Source organism: Rhinopithecus bieti, unplaced genomic scaffold, assembly GCF_001698545.2.
Source record: "Rhinopithecus bieti isolate Rb0 unplaced genomic scaffold, ASM169854v2 scaffold_4654, whole genome shotgun sequence".
NCBI classification, from domain to species: domain Eukaryota; kingdom Metazoa; phylum Chordata; class Mammalia; order Primates; family Cercopithecidae; genus Rhinopithecus; species Rhinopithecus bieti.
This window is the reverse complement of record NW_016804499.1, coordinates 1111802-1132275: the sequence shown is the minus strand read 5'-3', so window position 1 is coordinate 1132275 and position 20474 is coordinate 1111802. Positions and strand designations below refer to the sequence as shown.

At 49.4% G+C, this 20474-nt stretch overlaps 1 protein-coding gene across 2 annotated transcripts in view; it reads right to left on the bottom strand.

The window, feature by feature from the left end:
* IMPA2 (inositol monophosphatase 2) overlaps nucleotides 1–20474 on the bottom strand; it is a 43040-nt gene that overhangs the window by 1927 nt on the left and 20639 nt on the right. For both annotated transcript variants that reach the window (XM_017868807.1, XM_017868808.1), the window contains exons 3-7: nucleotides 20213–20317; nucleotides 17987–18032; nucleotides 15550–15658; nucleotides 2771–2879; nucleotides 1937–2088 (exon numbers count right to left, since the gene is read on the bottom strand). In XM_017868807.1, the coding sequence (XP_017724296.1) occupies nucleotides 1937–2088; nucleotides 2771–2879; nucleotides 15550–15658; nucleotides 17987–18032; nucleotides 20213–20317 (521 nt within the window). The remainder of the gene's footprint in view (nucleotides 1–1936; nucleotides 2089–2770; nucleotides 2880–15549; nucleotides 15659–17986; nucleotides 18033–20212; nucleotides 20318–20474) is intronic.

The window sequence follows — 20474 nt, the reverse complement described above, 5'->3', positions numbered from 1 at the left end:
TCAGGCGTCACGAGGTCAGGAGATCAAGACCATCCTGCTAACAAGGTGAAACCCCGTCTCTACTAAAATACAAAAAAAAATAGCCGGGTGTGGTGGCAGGGGCCTGTAGTCCCAGCTACTCAGGAGGCTGAGGCAGGAGAATGGCATGAACCCAGGAGACGGAGCTTCCAGTGAGCCGAGACTGTGCCACTGCACTCCAGCCTGGGTGACAGAGCGAGACTCCGTCTCAAAAAAAAAAAAAAAAAAAAAAACGTGGAATGAGGCCGGACATGGTGGCTCACACCTGTAATCCCAGCACTTTGGGAGACCGAGGCAGGCAGATCACGAGGTCAGGAGATCAAGAGCATCCTGGCTGACACTGAAACCCCATATCTAATAAAAATACAAAAAATTAGCCAGGTGTGGTGGCATGCGCCTGTAGTTCCAGCTACCTGGGAGGCTGAGGCAGGAGAATCGCTTGAACCTGGGAGGCAGAGGTTGCAGTGAGCCAAGACCGTGCCACTGCACTCCAGCCTGGGCGACAGAGTACGACTCTGTCTTAAAAAAAAAAAAAAGTAGAGTGGGCCTGCCTAGTCCTGCTGCCAATGGCTGAGACATTTCCATTTTTATACCTTGCTGTTATGTTCATCAAGCCTTTCCAAAGGAGAAATAGGAACAAGTAGAATTCAAATTACAAAAGATCCACCGTCCATGCCCAATAGATACAAGCGAGCTCCAGTGTTACTGCTAAAGCTCAGTGAGAATGGGATCTGTTGGATTCACCTGGCTTCTGATTGTTACTCCTGAATGAACATTAGATGCATGATCAGCCTGAAACTATGTGGATGTAGCAGGCGGCACAGAGTTAGGGGCTCACATATACCCCCAGGTGCTCAGTCACTGGGCCTCAAGTGACCCTGAAGCAGAAGGAACAGCCATGTTCCAGAATCATTCTCCAAAACCCAACCAGACGCTCATGCTCTGCTGGTGCTGACCCAACGCCAAGCTACGGGGCCTTGGCAGAAGCAACTAACCTCAGAAACTCAGGGAGCACACCACCTGCTCTGTTCAGCTCATGGGATTCTTGTGGGAGCCCTTAGAAAACTGTCATTGGGCCGGGTGCGGTGGCTCAGGCCTGTAATCCCAGCACTTTGGGAGGCCAAGGTGAGTGGATCACTTGAGGTCAGGAGTTCGAGACCAGCCTGACCAACATGGTGAAACCCCACCTGTACTAAAACTACAAAAATTACCCAGGCCTGGTGGTGGGCGCCTGTAATCCCAGCTACTTGGGAGGCTGAGGCAGGAGAATCACTTGAACCCAGGAGGCAAAGGTTGCAGTGAGTCGAGATGGTGCCACTGCACTCAAGCCAGGGCAACAGAGCGAGACTCTGTCTCAAAAAAAAAAAAAACTGTCAGTGGCGTGTAAATGGGAAGTAGCAGTGCTGCTGCCATCCGGTGAAGAAATCCTGATCCTATGGTGGCGAGGGATGGCAGGAAGGAGGCCAGGCTGGTGCAGGCCACTGCCATCATGGCACCCTCACACGCTCCCAACAACAGAAACTGCGGCCGGGCATGGTGGCTCACGCCTGTAATCCCAGCACTTTGGGAGGTCAAGACCACAAAATCAGGAGTTTGAGACCAGCCTGGCCAACATGGTGAAACCCCGCTGTACTAAAAATACAAAAATTAGCCAGGCATGGTGGCACGCACCTGTAATCGCAGCTACTCGGGAGGCTGAGGCAGGAGAATTGCTTGAACCCCTGAGGTGGATGGTTGCAGTGAGCTGAGATCGTACCACTGCAGTCCATCCTGGGTGACAGCAAGACTCCATCTCAAAAAAGTCAGAAACTCTGGGGAAGGTGGGAAATTCAGTTGGTGGGGACCTCAGGAAGTGCCCCACCCACAGTGTCTCTCAGTCTAGTTGCTGTCGCTGCATTTCAGGGACAGGAGAGCTCACCCGAAGTGTCGATCACGATGCCACCTGCTTCTCTGATGATGACTGTGGCAGCCGCCAGGTCCCAGCAGTGCAGACCAAACTGGTAATAGGCATCCGCAGCTCCCGAGGCCAGGTGGCACAGTGCCAGGGTGGAGCTTCCAATCACTCGGACCCTGGAGAGAGGGAGGGGAGGACAGACACAGGCGGGAGTGGAGCCTTTTCTGTGCTATGCAAGCTGACTTCAGCCAGGTCCCCTGGCTGGGCATGTTCCCTAGTGAACAATGAAGCACTTCCGCCAAAGCTCTGGAGGCCGAATGTAGGGCCTGGAGCCACCAACCAACAGGCCTCTGCCAGACGCAAATGCTCTGTGCGGTGACAGCTCCCAGCTGACCGAGGTACTGAGCACCTGAGATGCAGCAGCCAGAGAAGTGACTCCTCCTCTACTGAACGTGACATGAAGTGTCGGCAACCCCACATGGCTAAGGGGCCACAGCACAGCCCTGCTGGGAAGGTAGGAGACAGAGGATCCCCTGGCTTTGCTAAACCTGTCTGACACCAGGCCCACTTGGGAAGGACTCTAAGTACTCGCACCATTCACTGGTTGAGCAGCATGAGGTCAGTTCCATGGATTCTGATCAGAGGGGACACAGGTGCCCAGCCATCTCCAGAGACCTGGCTGTAGGAGCATCTACTGCCGGCGGGCCCTCACAGGGCTTCCCTGAGTCTGGTGTTCATGTGCCCCTCCCACTCCTTCCACGCCAGGCTTCCTCCTCAAATGCCAGGGGAGTTTTAGCATGCCCGTGTTCCGTTCTTCCTCCTCTGGCTGCAGGGTGCTACCCGAGCTGAACTTCCTACCCGTGCGCCTTGGCGTGCAGCAGCCGCTCCATGTTACTCAGGAACAGTTTCAGGGTTGCAGGGTCACGCTTGGGGCCGATTTCGGTCAGAACCAAGGCCTTTGAGATATCTGTAATAAAAAGAATTTCCTGTCACCAGAAAAAGCAAGTCTTGGTTCTAACTAAGGCGTGCAGACTTCCAGTGTGAGCCTTTCTTTGTCAGAGTAAGGATCATCTTCCAACTGGCTCATGCTGACTGCTTTTCTGATAGCTATGTTGAAAACTAAGGATGGGCCGGGCACAGTGGATCATGCCTGTAATGCTAGCACTCTGGGAGGCTAGGAACAAGGATCACCTGAGGCCATGAGTTCCAGACCAGCCTGGGCAAGATGGTGAGACTCCATCTCTACAAAAACAAATTAAAGTAGCCAGGCATGGTGGCACAGGCCTGTAGCTGCAGCTACTCAAGAGGCTGAGGTGGGAGGACTGGTTGAACCCAGGGGTTCAAGACTGCTGTCAGCCATGATTGTGCCACCACATTCCAGCCTGGGCGACAGAGCAAGGCCCGTTTCTTAAAAAAAAAAAAAAAAAAAAAAATCACCATCATTCAATCAAAAAGAAAAACAAAATGACTCCAAACTGAGAACACTCCATGTATGGAGGGAAACAATGCCTCAGTAATCGCTTAACTGCTCTGATCACAAAGATGGAAATACCATTTTCTTGGAGAAGCAACTTTTAAATGCTGCTGCTTTGGAAAGGGAAGCTGCAGGAGTGAGCCCTCTGGACGCGGCGGGGTGCGGACGCCTGGAATTCGTGGCCTGCTGTTTGTGTAACAGCAGGCGAGGCTGCCAGGGCCAGCAAGCCTGGCTCAGGGCAGGGCGTGGCCGGGATTCTGCTCCTGTCCCTGACTCACTGCTGGGGATCAGAGCAGTTTGTCCTCGTGCCACACACCCAAACACAGCCAAACTTCAGTCATGTCCTGTCAGGCCCCACTGCTTGAGTAGGACATTGCCAAACCAGGTGTGCTCCATGACAAAACAAAGCCACTCCCAAAGTCGGGGGGGAAACAGCTTCTATCACATTATTTCATTCAGTGGACCCAGTTCTGTGCCACCACTTTCAAACTCTCCGCTCACCCAAGAAGTCTCTCAGCCAGGATGCAGGTCCAAGTGCCCCTTTTCTTCCATGGAAATTCTCATTTTACACCTTAAAGCACTTTCTGCAAAACACCTGGCTCCACACCAAAGCAGCCTGCCTGCCCTCAGGAGGTCCAGGCCATTCACTGCCGGCCATGCCAGGCACTGAAGCTGAGCTGAGGCACTCCTGGCCTGGGACTGGGCAGCAGGCCCTCCACAGATACCACCTGAGCCCTGCAGCTGCCACCCACCGCTGGGACCAAAGATGGCTACTCCAGATGCTCCTAATCCACGCAGGATCTGCAGACAGGCTCCAGCAACCCTTCCATTCCTTACCCTCCAAACCCCACCCTCACCTGGCCACAAACAGATGGTATTTTTTCCAGGGGTGGTGGGGGGCAAAGGCTTCTATGGAAGAAAAAGACGTCAGCAGACCCAGGCCAAGTGAGCACTCTGTAAACAGTTACTGAATGAATGAGTGCTTTCCCGCAAACACCAGCACTCAAGAAGGTAGGATTAGAGTCTCAGTTTTGATTTGGTTCATTAAATTACTAGTATTTTAATTTATGGGAGAAATGTTTGAGGCAGAGTTTTGTTGGCTAATCTAAGAATCTAAATACTATATACAATACTGATTTTGGGGGTAAACTAATTCTGAATTACAAATATTTTAGTTAGAAATGCTCTTTTGGCTGGGCACAGTGGCTCACACCTGTAATCCTAGCATTTTGGGAGGCTAAGGCGGGCAGATCACCTGAGGCTGGGAGATAAAGACCAGCCTGAACAACATGGAGAAATCCCGTCTCTACTAAAAATGCAAAATTAGCCAGGTGTGGTGGTGCATGCCTGTAATCCAAGCTACTCAGGAGGCTGAGGAAGGAGAATTGCTTGAACCCAGGAGGCAGCAGTTGCAGTGAGCCAAGATCACACCACTGCACTCCAGCCTGGGCAACAAGAGCAAAACTCCGTCTCAAAAAAAAAAGAAAAAAAAATGCTCTTTTGAAATATAATAATATGGTAATCTGGGGACGTCTGTTAAAAAATAGAAACTGGACTCACAAGAAGAGATACAGATGGCAAATAAGCATATAAAAAGACGCTCCACATCATATGTCCTCAGGGAAATGCAGATTAACAACCAGACAAAGCCAGAAGCATGGCTTACGCCTGTAATCCCAGCACTTTGGGAGGCTGAGGTGGGAGGATCAGGAGTTTGAGACCAGCCTGGCCAACATGGTAAAACCCCGTCTCTATTAAAAATACAAAAATTAGCCGGGTGTGGTGGCGCAGGCCTGTAATCCCAGCTACTCAAGAGGCTGAGGCAGGAGAATCGCTGGAACCTGGGAGACGGAGGTTGCAGTGAGCCGAGATCACGCCACTGCACTTTAGCCTGGTTGACAGAGTGAGACTCCGTCTCAAAACAACGACGACGACGAGACGCCTCTACACGTTAGAACGGACAGACACCGACTACAGCAAGTGCTGGTCAGGATGTGGAGCAACAGGAACGCTCACGCATGGCCGGTGGAAATGCAAAATGGTGCATCTGCTTTGCAGGATAGCTTGGCAGTTTCCTACAAATCTAAACGTACTCTCACCATACCGTCCGGCAGTCATGCCCCTTGCTGTGCACTGAAGGAGTTGAAAACTTGTTTTCACATAAAAACTTTCACACTAGTGTTGACAGCAGGTTTATTCATAACTGCCAACACTTGGAAGCAACCAAGATATCCTTTAGTAGGTGAATAAATAAACTGGGGTACATCCAGACAATGGAATACTATCTAGCACTGAAAGGAAATGAGCTTTCAAGGCATGAGAAGATACAGATGAACCTGCAATGCATATTGCTGGGTGAAAGAAGCCAGTATGGAAAGCTACACACAGTATGATTCCAACTCCATGACATTCTGGAAAAGGCAAAACTATGGAGACAGCAAAAAGATCAGTGGTTGGCCGGGCGCGGTGGCTCACGCCTGTAATCCCAGCACTTTGGGAGGCCCAGGCGGGTGGATCACGAGGTCAGGAGATCCCAGACCATCCTGGCTAACACAGTGAAACCCTGTCTCTACTAAAAATACAAAAAAAAATTAGCCAGGCGCAGTGGCGGGCGCCTGTAGTCCCAGCAGGAGGCTGAGGCAGGAGAATGGCATGAACCCGGGAGGCGGAGCTTGCAGTGAGCAGAGATCGCGCCACTGTACTCCAGCCTGGGTAACAGTGCTAGACTCCGTCTCAAAACAAAAATAAAACAAAAAAAAAAACCTCAGTGGTTGCCAGGGGCTCGGGGGAGGGAAGAATAGGCGGAGCATGGAGGGTTTTTAGGGCAGCGAAACTATTCTATATGATCCTGTAATGGTGGGTGCATTACACCACCAACAGTGAAGCCTAATGAAAACTATGAACTTTGGGTGTTAATAATGTGTCTCATTTTAACAAATGCACCATTCTGTAGGCGATGCTGATGGATAGGGAGGCTGAATGTGTGTGGGGTTAGGAGGTGTATGGGAACTCTGTCTCTCTGCACCTTCTGCTCAATTTTGCTGTGAACCTAAAACCGTTACTCTAAAACACAAAGTGAAAGAAAGAAAGAGGGAGGAAGGGCAGGGATGGAGGAAGGAAGGGAGGAAAAGGAAAGAAAGGAAGGAGAAAAGAAAAAAATGGGATGGCTTGCATGTTACTTTGGCCAGGAAAATCAAGGAAGAATGAATTGTCCCAGAGAGGCCGTAGGGGACAAGAAAGTGAAGTGGCAGTGACATCTTGTCCAATCCCACCCTACTTCTAATTTACTCATCTAACAACTTCAAGTCTTATAACCCGGGATAAAGTGTTTTTTTTTTTTTTTTTTTTTTTTTTTTGAGATGGAGTCTTGCTCTGTCACTCAGCCTGGAGTGCAAAGGCGCGATCTTGGCTCACTGCAACCTCTGCGTCCCGGGTTCAAGCAATTCTCTTGTCTCAGCCTCCCAAGTAGCTGGGATTACAGGTGCACACCACCACACCCAGCTAATTTTTGTATTTTTAGTAGACAGGGTTTCACCGTATTGGTCAGGCTGGTCTCAAACTCCTGATCTCAGGTGATCAACCTGTCTCGCACAGTACTTTTTAAAAATGGTTTTACAGCTTACTCTTTTGCTCGCTCTTTCAATATAAAAACGTCTCATATACATCTTTTGCCATCAGTACCTTACTTACTCTTTCTTAACAGCTGCACTCTATTCCATCCAGTGCAACGACTGCAATTTATGTCACCATTCCCCTGAAGATGAACATTTTTCATTTTTAATATAAACAATGCTTCATAAACATCTTTTCTGTAGAGGTTTATATAGTCATACTGATTTTTTTCAAGATAGATTAGCACAAGTGGGATTTCTGAATCAAAGGGTGTGCATATTTTAGGTTTTGATATTTTCCAAATTGCCCTCTGGGAAAGCTGCATCAATTTTACATACGCCCCCTCAACCCCACTGGGCTATGAGGAGTCCTGTACTATTTCCAAGTCCTTCACAGGCAGGCGCGCCCTGGAGGTACACTCTAAGAGTGATTTTCTCTGAGCGGTAAAATCCAGACAGTGAAATCCCAACACACAGGGCACTTCCTGGCACCAGGGTTAATGACCCTGGGAAGAGATGAAGGAGGACAATGAAGATTTCTCCCCAGGAACTAGGAAGCTGGGCAGTCCATTTGCCCTAGGAGATAAGCATCCACTCTTAAAGGCCTCGCCCAGTCCCCACACCTGAGGGCAGAGATGAGCACAGGGCGGGTGGGTGGAAGAAAGTCCGCCGGTGCCAGCCTAGACAGGCAGGTACCTCCCATGCCAGGGCTAGTATAGGAAGCGCAGGGATCTTCCAACCAAGTGCCCTGGGGCATTTCACAAAGGGAAGTTAATTTGTGTGCAGGAGACAGCAAATTTTCACTTCTTGACAGTGACCAGGTCTTCACTCTTCCCAACAGGCCTCTGCGAGCACTTGCCAGCCTACGTGCCACTACCCCTGTCCAACCGATCAGAAACCCAAGCAGGGAGAAGCGACATGAGCTGCTCAGGCCAGGGAGCCATTCCATGGTGGGGCCCCGACTTACACCCAAGCTTGTCTGGTGATTGTGTGAAGGCAGGGGTTTCTTCCATAGTTTTCCAGTTTGTGAAAAGCTTGCTCTGAATCCAGCACCTTCCTCTTCTGGCCACCCTGAATTAATTCCTTCTCATTCTTGCCAACATACGTTTTCCCAAATGAAATCAAGAACAGAGTATAGGCTGGGTGCAGTGGCTCATGCCTGTAATCCCAGCACTTTAGGAGGCCAAAGTGGGTAGATCATTTGAGGCCAGGAGTTCGAGACCAGCCTGGCCAACATGGGGAAACCCCATCACTACTAAAAATACAAAAAAAAAAAAAAAAATTAGCCAGGCATGGTGGCACATGTTTGTAATCCCAGTTACTGGAAAGGCTAAAGCACAAGAATTGCTTGAACCTGGGAGGCGGAGGTTGCAGTGAGCCAAGATCGTGCCACTGCACTCCAGCCTGGGCAACTGAGCCTGGCCGTCTCAAAAAAAAAAAAAGAACAGAGTATATAACAGAGCATAAAGGGGGTCTGAATGTTGCCACCTAAAGGCAAAATGCTTTCTACTGTTTTATTCTGCTCCAGATAAGGGGAAAAAACTTATGACAACCCCTACTTAATATTGTCTTATGATTATTTCTGACTAGTTATCCATAATTACTATGATTTCTGCATTTTATTGCCTTTTGTCCTATATTTACTATATCTTAGGTTTTAAACACACACACACACACTGCAACCTCCGCCTCCCAGGTTCAAGCAGTTCTCCTGCCTCAGCCTCCCAAATAGCTGGGATTACAGGCATACAGCTAATTTTTTTTTTTTTTAATAGAGATGGGGTTTCTCCATGTGGGTCAGGCTGGTCTCAAACTCCTGACCTCAAGTGATCCACCCACCTAAGCCTCCCAAAGTGCTGGGATTACAGGTGTGAGCCACCACGCCCAGCCTAATATATATCTTTTTAATTTCAAATATTCTGTGATTTCATGGGAAGCAGGGAACAAGGAATTCTTGCTTAATAGGTAGAGCTCTTGTTTGTAGGAACAAACATTTTGGAGATATATAGTGCTGATGATTGTACAACATTGTGACTATAATTAATGTCATTGAATGGTATGCTAAAGAGTAATTAGAATGGAAAACCATATTTACATACATTTTACTACAATAAAAATATCTCATGGATTTTGAAATAGGGCATCTCTGTATATTCTTTCAATAAACAGATTTTAGGATGAAAATGAATATAGCCTGTGACTTGCAACAGTTTGGAAACCCTTGCCCTGGTTGAGCAATGCTAAGAGTATGCTGTCTTAGGAGAAACTTTACAACTCAAATGATGAGAGAAGTCATTTGTGTACACTGAAATATGTACTCATGAGCTGGGCATGGTGGCTCATGCCTGTAATCCCAGCACTTTGCAAGGCTGAGGTGTGCCGATCACTTTGAAGTCAGGACTTCAAGACCAGCCTGGGCAACGTGGTGAAGCCCCATCTCTACCAAACATACAAAAGTTAGCCAGGCGTGATGGTGTATGCCTGTAGTTCCAGCTACTCGGGAGGTTGGGTTTGGAGAATCACTTGAACCCAGGAAGCAGAGGGTGCAGTGAGCCAAGATCAGCCACTGCACTCCAGCCTGGGTGACACAGCGAGACCCTGTCTCAAAAAAAAAAAAGAAATATGTACTCACGGAGCAAGAGGCAGCTATGCTTTAAAGCCTATAAAACATGCCTGTGGGCACAAGTTGGTTTTGCTGGATATATAACTTCTGTGACTACACTTTCATCAGTGTGTTGTTTTGGAGGTTTTTTGGAGACAGGGTCTTGCTGTTTCCCAGGCTAGAGTGCACTGGCGCAATCATAGCCTCTGTTACCTTGAACTCCCACGTCAGCCCTCTGAGTAGCTGGAACTACAGGCATGCATCACCACAACCAGCTAATTTTTAAATTTTTTGTACAGATAGGGGTCTTGCTACGTGGCCCAGGCTGGTCTCACACTTCTGGTCTTAAGTGAACCTCCTGCCTCAGCTTCCCAAAGTGCTGGGATTACAGGTGTAAGCCACCACGCTCAGCCTGCCAGTGCATATATCTATAGATACATCCTGATTCTTTCAGATGTACAGACCATTAAGAGCTACTCCTATGAAAATAAAATTTAACTCCATTTAACTTAAAAATACATGTGCTAGACAGAACAATACCGCCAGGGGCTGCGGGGAAGTGCGTGGAAGAAGCTGCCTCCTGCCTGCAGGGTTCACTGTGGATGAGGGAGACGTTCTGAAGCGCAATGGACGGTGGTTGCACAGCACTGTGAAGGTGCTGAATGCCACTGACTTGTTCGCCTTACAATGGCTAATTTGAGGTTGTTTTTGATCTCAATAAATTATTTTTTAACCAAGTAATTGTAATGGAAAATGTACTGTTTAGAATCCTGAAGACAGAATTGGAAACCTATATAATGGCCCATGGATTTTAAACCTCTCCAAATTCCCTCTGATAAAAACAGAGCAACTCGGAGAACAAAAAACCCAACTACAGACATTGTCTACCAAAAAAAAACATACCCATGAGGTCTATCCACACTCCCAACACAAGCGGATGGGGCAACCCTGAGGCAGCTACAGGCACGCAGGGCACTGGAACCTGTGCGGGAAGAAGAGGGAAGCACCGGAGGACGGGAGGACCTCACAGGCCACCCCAGCAGCCCCTCACGGGATAACCACAAAGGAGGAAAAAAGGGCCAAAAATCTAAAGATGAGGCCAATTTTTTTTTTTTTTAGACAGATATCACTCTGTCACCAGGCTAGAGTACAGTGGTGCGATCTCGGCTCACTACAACCTCTGCCTCTGCCTCTGGGGTTCAAGAGATCCTCCTGCCTCAGCTTCCCGAATACTTGGGAATTCAGGTGCACACCACCATACTCGGCTAATTTTTTGTATTTTTAGTAGAGACGGGGTTTCACCATGTTGGCCAGGATGGTTTCGATCTCTTGACCTTGTGATCCACTCACCTCAGCCTCCCAAAGTGCTGGGATTACAGGCATGATCCACCGTGCCTCACCTAACAAGACCAATATTTTAATACTTCACAAAAACAATGAAGAGGGAGCTGTAGAACCATGAAACTACAAATGCTGTCTGGAGCCCCCAGCTCCGCCCTCCAAACCCCCAAAGCCCAGGAATCCAATGTCAAGTAACAGTAGGTAACTAAAAAGAAGTACGGTTGAATCCCACACACAATTATCCTAAGAAAAAAAGAGTGAGGAGCAGAGTAACATGTATAAGCCAATAAAATAATTTTGCCAAAAAAAATCTAACCACAAAATAGGAGTAATAAGGAATATCAGGAAAAAAGAGCAGAATCCAAATCACAGGTCACAGAACTTAGGAAAAATTACATAAAGGAAATATTTCAGAAAAGAAGACTAACTAAAAGGAACACAATGAATAAACACAAGACATGACGCTTTGCAGGAAACTGAGGGTGAAAAAGAGGAAACTTTTTAAAATAAGATAATTGGTGGAAAAGATAAAAAGAATGCAAGAGGAAACAATAGTGAAGGCCTAACATACATTCAAGTCCCAGAAGACAAAAAACAAAGCAACACAATTTGGATATTTCCAAATTAAATATTTAAAATTTAATTAAATATTAAATTTAATATTAAAAATATTTACAATAATTAAAAACTGTAATTTGAAGAAAACTTTCTACAATTTAAAAACAGGAGTCGGCACCGGGCAGGTGGCTCAAGCCTGTAATCCCAGCACTTTGGAAGGCCGAGACGGGCGGATCACGAAGGTCAGGAGATCGGACCCATCCCTGGCTAACATGGGAAACCCCGTCTCTACTAAAACAATACAAAAAACTAGCCGGGCGACCTGGCGGGCGCCTGTAAGTCCCAGCTACTCAGGAGGCTGAGGCAGGAGAATGGCGGGAACCGGGGAGGCGGGAGTTGCAGTGAGCTGAGATCCGGCCACTACACTCCAGCCTGGGCGCAGAGCGAGACTCAGTCTCAAAAAAAAAAAAAAAGAGTCCAGTCACAGTGGCTCATGCCTATAATCCCAGCATTTTGGTAGGCTGAGGTGGGTGGATCACCTGAGATCGGGAGTTCAAGACCAGCCTGACCAACATAGAGAAACCCCGTCTCTACTAAAAATACAAAATTGGCCATACATGGTGATGCATGCCTGTAATTCCAGCTACTTGGGAGGCTGAGGCAGGAGAATCACTTAAACCCAGGAGGTGGAGGTTGCAGTGAGCTGAGATCACACCATTGCACTCCAGCCTGGGCAACAAGAGCAAAAAACTGTCTCAAAAAATAAATAAATAAGTCAAGGCCGAGTGTGGTGGCTCACACCTGTAATCCCAGCACTTTGGGAGGCCGAGGCGTGTGGATCACCTGAGGTCAGGAGTCTGAGACCAGCCTGGCCAACATGGTGAAACCCTGTCTCTACTAAAAGTACAAAAACTAGCTGAGCGTGCTGGCGCGCACCTGTAATCCTAGCTACTCGGGAGACTGAGGCAGGAGAACTGCTTAAACCTGGAAGGTGGAGGTTGCAGTAAATCGAGATTGTGCCACTGCACTCCAGCCTAGGCAACAGAGCAAGACTGTCTCAAAAATATATATATATTTTTTATTTTTCTGAAAAATCATATCTAACACTGTGACAACTTTCCAACACTTCAAGAGCTCTCCTGAGGAGGGGTGATATTAATATGACATTTTTAGTATTTTATTAAAAACTACATCAGCATTTAGAAGAGCTGAAAATCTCAGTGAAACCATTTCCTAAATGACCAATACATGATGTTATAAAATCAACCATGGACAAAAGATCCATTCCAAGTACAAGATAGCCCAGTGGATTTCAATGTAACTGAGTACCAACAAATCCACTAGATTTCACACTGCAACTAACCTCTAAGAAATCGCGACTTGGGGGCCAGGCGCGGTGGCTCACACCTGTAATCCCAGCACTTTGGGAGGCCGAGGCAGGTGGATCACTTGAGTTCAGGGGATCGAGACCAGCTTGGCCAACATGTTGAAACCCCATCTCTACTAAAAATACACAATCAGTCAGGTATGGTGGTGCACGCCTGTAATCCCAGTTACTCGGGAGGCTGAGGCAGAAGAAATCACTTGAACCCAGGAGCTGGAGGTTGCAGTGAGTCAAGATTGTGCCGCTGCACTCCAGCCTGGGTGACAGAGCGAGACTCCATCTTAGGGAAAAAAAAAAAAAGGCAGCAATATCAGGATCTGAAATCAGGTCTGCATGGTGCCAAGAGACCATGCTGCTGAAAAGCGTGCGCTCTCATCTCCTGAAGTCCATCTACCCACAGGAAAGAAAACAACCATGGAAGAAAACACGTGGAACCGCCTGTCCTGAATGGGCCGGTTTAGGTTTTCACTGATGCTTTTTGGCCTTTCTCCCATATGGATGAATCTGGTGATATCTGACTGCATTGTGAGACAGGTACTGCAGGGAACAGAAGAGTGCCAGACAAATGAGCAGAGCCTGAGACCGGCAGCGGCTGTCTGCTTTATCCATCGGAATTTTTCTGAAGTCACAAATGAGCTTCAGAACATGAGCACTTCATGTTTCCTTCATTCTACGAAATTACCAGGCCTACTGGGGGTCACACAAAGGGGCCCGAGACGAAGTCCTTGCCCTAGTGGAGTTGGTGGTTGAGCTAGCGGCCTGCAGGCCGGGAGGACGCAGAGCTGCAGCCTGACTGAGCTACACGGGCGGGCGGCCGGCCAGGACGCCAAGAGCGTGTTAATAAGAGTTCAGTGTTATAATCCAGTGAAATATAGAGCAAAGTTCACCCGAGCATGCTTAATAGCATGCTTCCTCACCACCAGTTACACAATGAGGCTGGAGTGGGCACCTCCTGGCACACACAGCTGTAATTAAAGCTACTTTTTTCACTGCCAAACAAAACACTTCTGGAGAGGGAAGTTGAGGCAGAGCCAGAGGCCTCTCCAAGACCTCTCTGGGTTCAGAAGCTAACTGGTGAGTCCAGCTGCTGTCTTCCCCTCAGAGGCCCCCATGACTTCTCCCTTCTCCTGCTCTGGGCTCTCCTGCAGCCACCTCCTCTCCTTTGCACGATCTTGCCCGTCCTGTCCCTCACGCAGTGGCAGGACCTCTCCTGACACTTTATCCATCCTGGCCCACCACGTTCCTGGCTGCACGGGCTCACAGCAGCAGAGACGGGCCGTGGCCATAGTCCCTCTCACTGCCTCGGAGGCCATCTGGGCACACAGGCATCAGCCAGGGAGGAAAGAAGTAGGAATAAATACGGACAATGAAGAAAGGCTGCCAGGAAAGGAATTTTTAAGAGAGGCTGGAAATGGGTCAAGAGGGGAGGCACAAGGAGGCTGATGGGAGAGCAGAAGAAAGAGTGTAACTGGCAGGGAATGAGACAGGGGGCCCTGCAGGATGTCCATGCCAGAAACATACAAGGCAGAAACAAGCAACAGTGCACTTCCGCCTTTTCAAACCCAAACATGCAGGTATTATGGAGCTTGTAAAACCTCCCATGCAGCCGCTGCCGGTCTGAGGCTTTGCTCATTTGTCTGGCACTCTTCTGTTTCCTGCAGTACCTGTCTCACAATGCAGTCAAGTATCACCAGATTGGCCGGGGCGGTGGCTCACACCTGTAATCCCAGCACTTTGGGAGGCCGAGGCGGGCAGATCACGAGGTCAGGAGATCGAGACCCTCCTGGCTAACACAGTGAAACTCTGTCTCTACTAAAAATACAAAAAATTAGCCGGGCGTGGTGGCGGGCGCCTGTAGTCCCAGCTACTCGGGAGGCTGAGGCAGGAGAATGGCGTGAACCCAGGAGGCAGAGCCTGCAGTGAGCCGAGATGGCACCACTGCACCCCAGCCTGGGCGACAGTGTGAGACTCCATCTCAAAACAAAAAAAAAAAAAAAAAAAATTCACCAGATTGATCCATGTGGGAGAAAGGCCAAAAAGAATCAGTGAAAACCTAAACTGGCCCATTCAGGACAGGCAGTATGCAGGGAACGGGATCCCCCTCTCAGAGCCACTGGATGACCCTGAAATTCTGGGCTAAGGAAATCGGGGCAGGCCGTAACTGCAGAGTGGAGCTAAGATGCCTCTTTACATGACTTATTCCTGAGGATGGTTCTTCTCGCAGAAGCTGAAGCCAGTTACTGCTGTGCACACTCAGGGGCCACAGAGTGCACCTGGGCAGCAGGGACTGGGCAAAATCGGGACCACCAAGGTATGCCAGGGCGCTCTGAGGGGAACAAGTGTGCTCTGACTGCACCTGGCCTAAGGCTGCTCACCCATTCCCACTATGACCAAATCCTGACTGCGACTGGAGTGCTTTTAGCCTGAAAGATGAGGGATGTGAGTGCAAAGCAGAATGAGGCTGTTTAAAGCTCTGGCCACGTGAGCAAAAATACTAAGATACAGAACTGGCTCCATTTCCAGGTCATCAGGGACATGATGTCCCTAAAAAGAGACGACACCATCAGCAAGGGACCTCTACCCCCGTCCCACACCATGGTGGCTTTAGCATTCTCCTTTCACACTTCTCTTTCAGAAATAAACTGAGACAAGCCTCGTGAAGCCCACCTGTCTCCCCAGAGACCCGGAGCCGCTGGCCATTGCAGAAGGCGCCCCGACCCCGCCGGCCCGTGTACAGCCGCTCCTCTGTGCAGTGGTAAATCACTCCGAATTCCAGCTGTGGGCGGCAGAGGCAGGACAGAAAACAAAGACGGTTCACTCATTTGATGTGGGAAAAAACCATCGTTATTCAAAGATGAAGGCTGCCCTAGGTGTTAGGATAACTCGTGACACTGTGACAGAAATTACCTTTCCAAAAGGAACTGAGAAAAAGCAGTGCCTGCATTTAAAATGAGACCTGGACATAAAAGCAAGCTTGCTTTTGCTAAATAACTACATTTTAAAATATATTCGGACTAATAAAGCTTTAAAAATTAACATCAGAACAAGCATTAGTAACCAGAAGTTACTGAAAAAGCTTAATTTTTTAGAAAGGCCCCTTTTGGTGCTGGAAAAAAAGGTTACTTGTGACTCTAACCAAACCCCATAAGAAATCCTCAGAACTGCTGATGGGTGAGGAGAGAATGCATCTGTAAAGCCAGCAGAATCTCAGAAGCCCAAGGACAGCCCCGGCGAGGAAGAGGTGGCGCTGCAGACTGGGAACTGACCCGTGAGCAGGCAGTACACTGAACAGCGGCCCCACTGCCCCACATCAGGGGACAACGCGTCAGACCACAGCCTCCCAGGATGAAGCAGGAAAAGGAAGAGGTCAGCGTGGAGAAGGACGGGAGCCCACGGCCGCATGCCTCTGTGACCTTTCCTCTAGCGACTTTTCACCACTCAGGGTTAACAAGGGCCAGCGTGCTTGTTTGGCAAGTTAGCGAAGTTTTCACCTCTCTGGAAAATTTGAAAAAACACCCCGGCCAAATGCCTTAGGAAAGCCTTGGCTGGCCCTGGGCTGAGCACAGCCACCCTGGAGTGGACACCCCAAGCTGCAGAGAAAGGGTTTATTTCTGGGGTTGGGGTGTCATTCAGTCAACGCTATTCAGAGCCTGCAGGTGTCTGGCAGCATTTCGTCATCCTTCCCTTTCCAGTACCCTGGCTTTAAAGGAATCCTCATGACCAGGTCAGTCCTAGAATTCGGCTGGTTCCTGAGGCCTGTGAAGGGCTCCCAGACTGCAGAGGAATGTCCCAGCCCCAGCCCACCACTATAAGCCAGGAGCTCCCATATTCAGTCTAGGAACAGAGGACAGACCGTAGCCAACCCACACAAGGGCGGAGGACCTAGCCAGCTGTTCCAGCAGCCCCTTCGCACAGTCACAGAGCATCAGTCAACCCCTGAAGCACTGCTCAGCCTCCCGCCCACACTGGGCACCACGATACGATGTCAATCATTGCATCCTTAGACAAACTACAGTATTACAATTCGTATCGCCAGGCGCGGTGGCTCACGCCTGTAATCCTAGCACTTTGGGAGGCCGAGACGGGTGGATCACGAGGTCAGGAGATCGAGACCATCCTGGCTAACACGGTGAAACCCCGTCTCTACTAAAAAATACAAAAAAACTAGCCGGGCGCGGTGGTGGGCGCCTGTAGTCCCAGCTACATGGGAGGCTGAGGCAGGAGAATGGTGTGAACCTGGGAGGCGGAGCTTGCAGTGAGTGGAGATCTGGCCACTGCACTCCAGCCTGGGCGACAGAGCAAGACTCCGTCTCAAAAAAAAAACAAAAAAAAACAAAAAAAAAAACACAATTCGTATCTTCAGCTTAAGTACTTTGAGATACTTTAGTACTTAACTTTAAATACTTCAACTTAAGTACTTCTCTCAGCTCCCCTGCCAGGGAGTCTGCGCTGAGACTGAGGTGAAGCTGCACAAATGCTGCTTCTGAAGCAGGGCTGCTTTGGGAAACACAGCACTCAGTCCTTTTAAATAAAACTGTTTCAATTACGTAGAAATTAAGGCTCTTCTCAGTGCTGCTGCTTGAATTACTTCCTAAGGTTAAAACCTCAGCCCCACGCCTTCCATGCAGGTCCCACAACACTGTGTAGTTCAGAAGGCCTATGGGAACCATGAAAGAGCTACGTTCTCATGCTAATCACCAGAGGAAGATAAGAAAGAATTATTAGAATATTGGGATTGAGGATGTTCTCCAAAAATAAGTGCTCCTTTTAGTTTGTGAGATCACACGCTCTAGGGGTCAGCTGGAGATGCACTTGGACCGTTCACTTAGGACTTGGGCTTCCACAGCAGTGTCACAAATAGACCCCGGGTAACATGAGGCCAGCCCTCCACAGGGGACAGCCACAGAGCCCCACCCTGCACACCCCAAAGCCAGTCTGGACTTGTTTATTTTCTCGGATTTGAAACCCACAGGCTTGGATTTGCCAGTCATGATTAAGGCACAGGGCAAACAGCAAACCAGGCGCACAGAGGCTGAAGCCAGAAAGGAAGGATGGCCAGAGGGAGCCCAGGGAGAGGCCCTGGGGACCCAGGCCACACCCGCACCTCTTGTCGAACAGCAAATCCAATGCTAACCGCCACAGTCGGGAATCTGCAAAGGAAAATAGAAAGGTTTACTTTCTGGAAGAAGAGCGGCAGCGCTCGGGAGTCTGTGCGCCGTGTCACTGCCCACAGGCTCTGAAGGACCTTCCTACACTCTGGGTGTGCTGGTGGTTTAAAAACTACTTCCCACAGTTTCACTGACTGCTTCCAAGACAAACAGAATAAACTGACCATGTTGTAAGACAGTTAACCTTGAAAGAAAACAGCACTGTGAAAGTCACATAAGACTGACGTAACTCAACAACCCTCTGATGCCCAACTAGAAAGGATCTCAATCATCTGTTTTCTGGTTCTCCAGATCTAAAGGGCCAGCAGAGCCCTCCCCAAAGGCCAGATCCAGTCCCAGGTGGGGTGCCAGGAAGGTGGTCCCGGAAGGCACCACAGCCTCCCCATGGGGGCCAGTTCTGAGTCACAGCCCACCTTGTGGCACTGCTAGCATCCCTGTCCCTGCCTGAGTGCCCAGTAGCCAGCTGCAGGGACAGCCATGGCTGCAGACAGTTTTCATGATCAGTTTGCCTGCAGTTTTGTGATTAGGCTATTGCTGCTCAATATCTTCAAAATAATCCTTTAGAGGCAGATCATTGGAGCTTAAAAACAGGCAGGAAAGGCTGCGTACTACAAACTGACAGGAAAAATGCAAAACCAATTGTACACAAACGCAACTCTGACTGCCGGGGTGTGCGGGACCCTGGGATGAGCCGCTAGCTTCCAGGGCAGATGCACCATGTGCCAGGCCTCACACTTGTTCCCATGCCCAGGAGAGCTTTCTCCCACTGCTGTGGCCCAGCACTGGTGGGCACAGGGGTGAACAGGTGCCATCTGAGTGGCAGCTGCTGGTGGCTTTCGGATGTCTTCAGACCACAATGACCACCACAGCTGTAGCGTGGGGTTCAGGAACTGTCAGAATCAGCTCTGGAGTCTGTTCTGAAACTGCTACTCTTTTCCCAGTCACCTCCCCAGTCCCAGGATCCCCCCAGGGGCACAGACAGGAAAGCACTGGAAGCTATGTCTCTAGAGCCACTGAAGACCCTTGGATAGACGTGTGGCCTTCACCATGTGACAGGGCTTCACCTGCCGTGTCACCATGATGAGCACCCTGGAACCACAAGCAGGCAGAAGCAATGAGGCTCCACTCAGTGACATACTCTGGGAGGAGAGCCCTGGGAAGGATCATGCTTTCGTTGAAATGAGAGGAGAGATTGATGACACATTTGCTGGCACCAGATGCCACGACTCCACTGCCTCAGAAGGGTCACCTTGTGTAGGCACAACTGAATTCTCGAGGCAACTCACCTAGAATTCTAAAGGCCGTGCTTAGCATGGAATGACTTCATGTTTTACATATAAATGTGCCATCAGAGGCAGATCATAAAGGAGCCCACACCAGGCTCTGCTCACCTTCCTGCTCAGCGCGTGCAGCCCAGTGTGCTGGCGTGCACTGTGAGCGCAGGAGCCGCGAGCCGCCCGCCCATGGAAGGGGAATCTCTCCAGGGTTCTCCAGAGCTGGAGAACTACCCTCTGTGAAAGCCACGTCGTGCTCTGTGCCCCAGGTCCCCAGCCACCTGTGCGTGTAGACAGGCAGTGCAGCACCATCACCCGCCCGTCAGAGAACACCTGTGGTCGTGTCCCTGTCACCTTCACATCCCTGTCACTACCCCATCCCCGAAGCTGCATTCCCTTCACCTCCCACATGGGCCCCCCTGACCTCCCCAAACCTCCTGCTTTTTGTAACCAAGACGTTTGCTCTCATACAGGAAGTGGCTCTCAAATCTCACCTGTCACAGGCCACACTCTACACCTCGGGCTCCGGCCACTGTGGGGCAGCACAGGCTTTGTATCCCAACCTCACCTTTTTCTCCAGTGGGGGTGGGGTGTGAGGGGAGTCAGACTCCTCGAAGGGGTCCTTGTTAAATGCAACGCAACATTTTAACGTAACAAACTGGTTTTAAACAAGTGCAGATTTCCTTACATACTCCAAGAGCCTCTCACAAATGGATAATCTTATTTTAAAAATATCAAGATCTGATCATCTTTCTAATGAGACTATGAGCCTACTATAGGTTTGTTTATATATTCCTGCCTTTAAAAAATGCTGCTTTTGAGAAGACAAAATCTCACGGAAGAGGACGTGTGAAGCCCTGCCACGGAGACGATCCCTGCCCAGCTTACCTGTGCACAAAATTGCAGGTACCGTCAATGGGGTCGATGATCCAGGTCGGGCTGTGGGTGAGCACACACTTGGCCCCAGAAGCCGCGGCCTCTTCTGCAATGAACCTGCAGTGGAGGAACCCAGCCTGAGGAAATGCACCAAGGACACAGAACAACGGGCCGCAAATTGCTTCCAGTCCCGTTAAAGAAAAAGGTGGCACAGCAAACAGATGCCATTATGGCTTCTCTGGGTCAAACAGAGGCAGAGTCTTTAAACAACCAT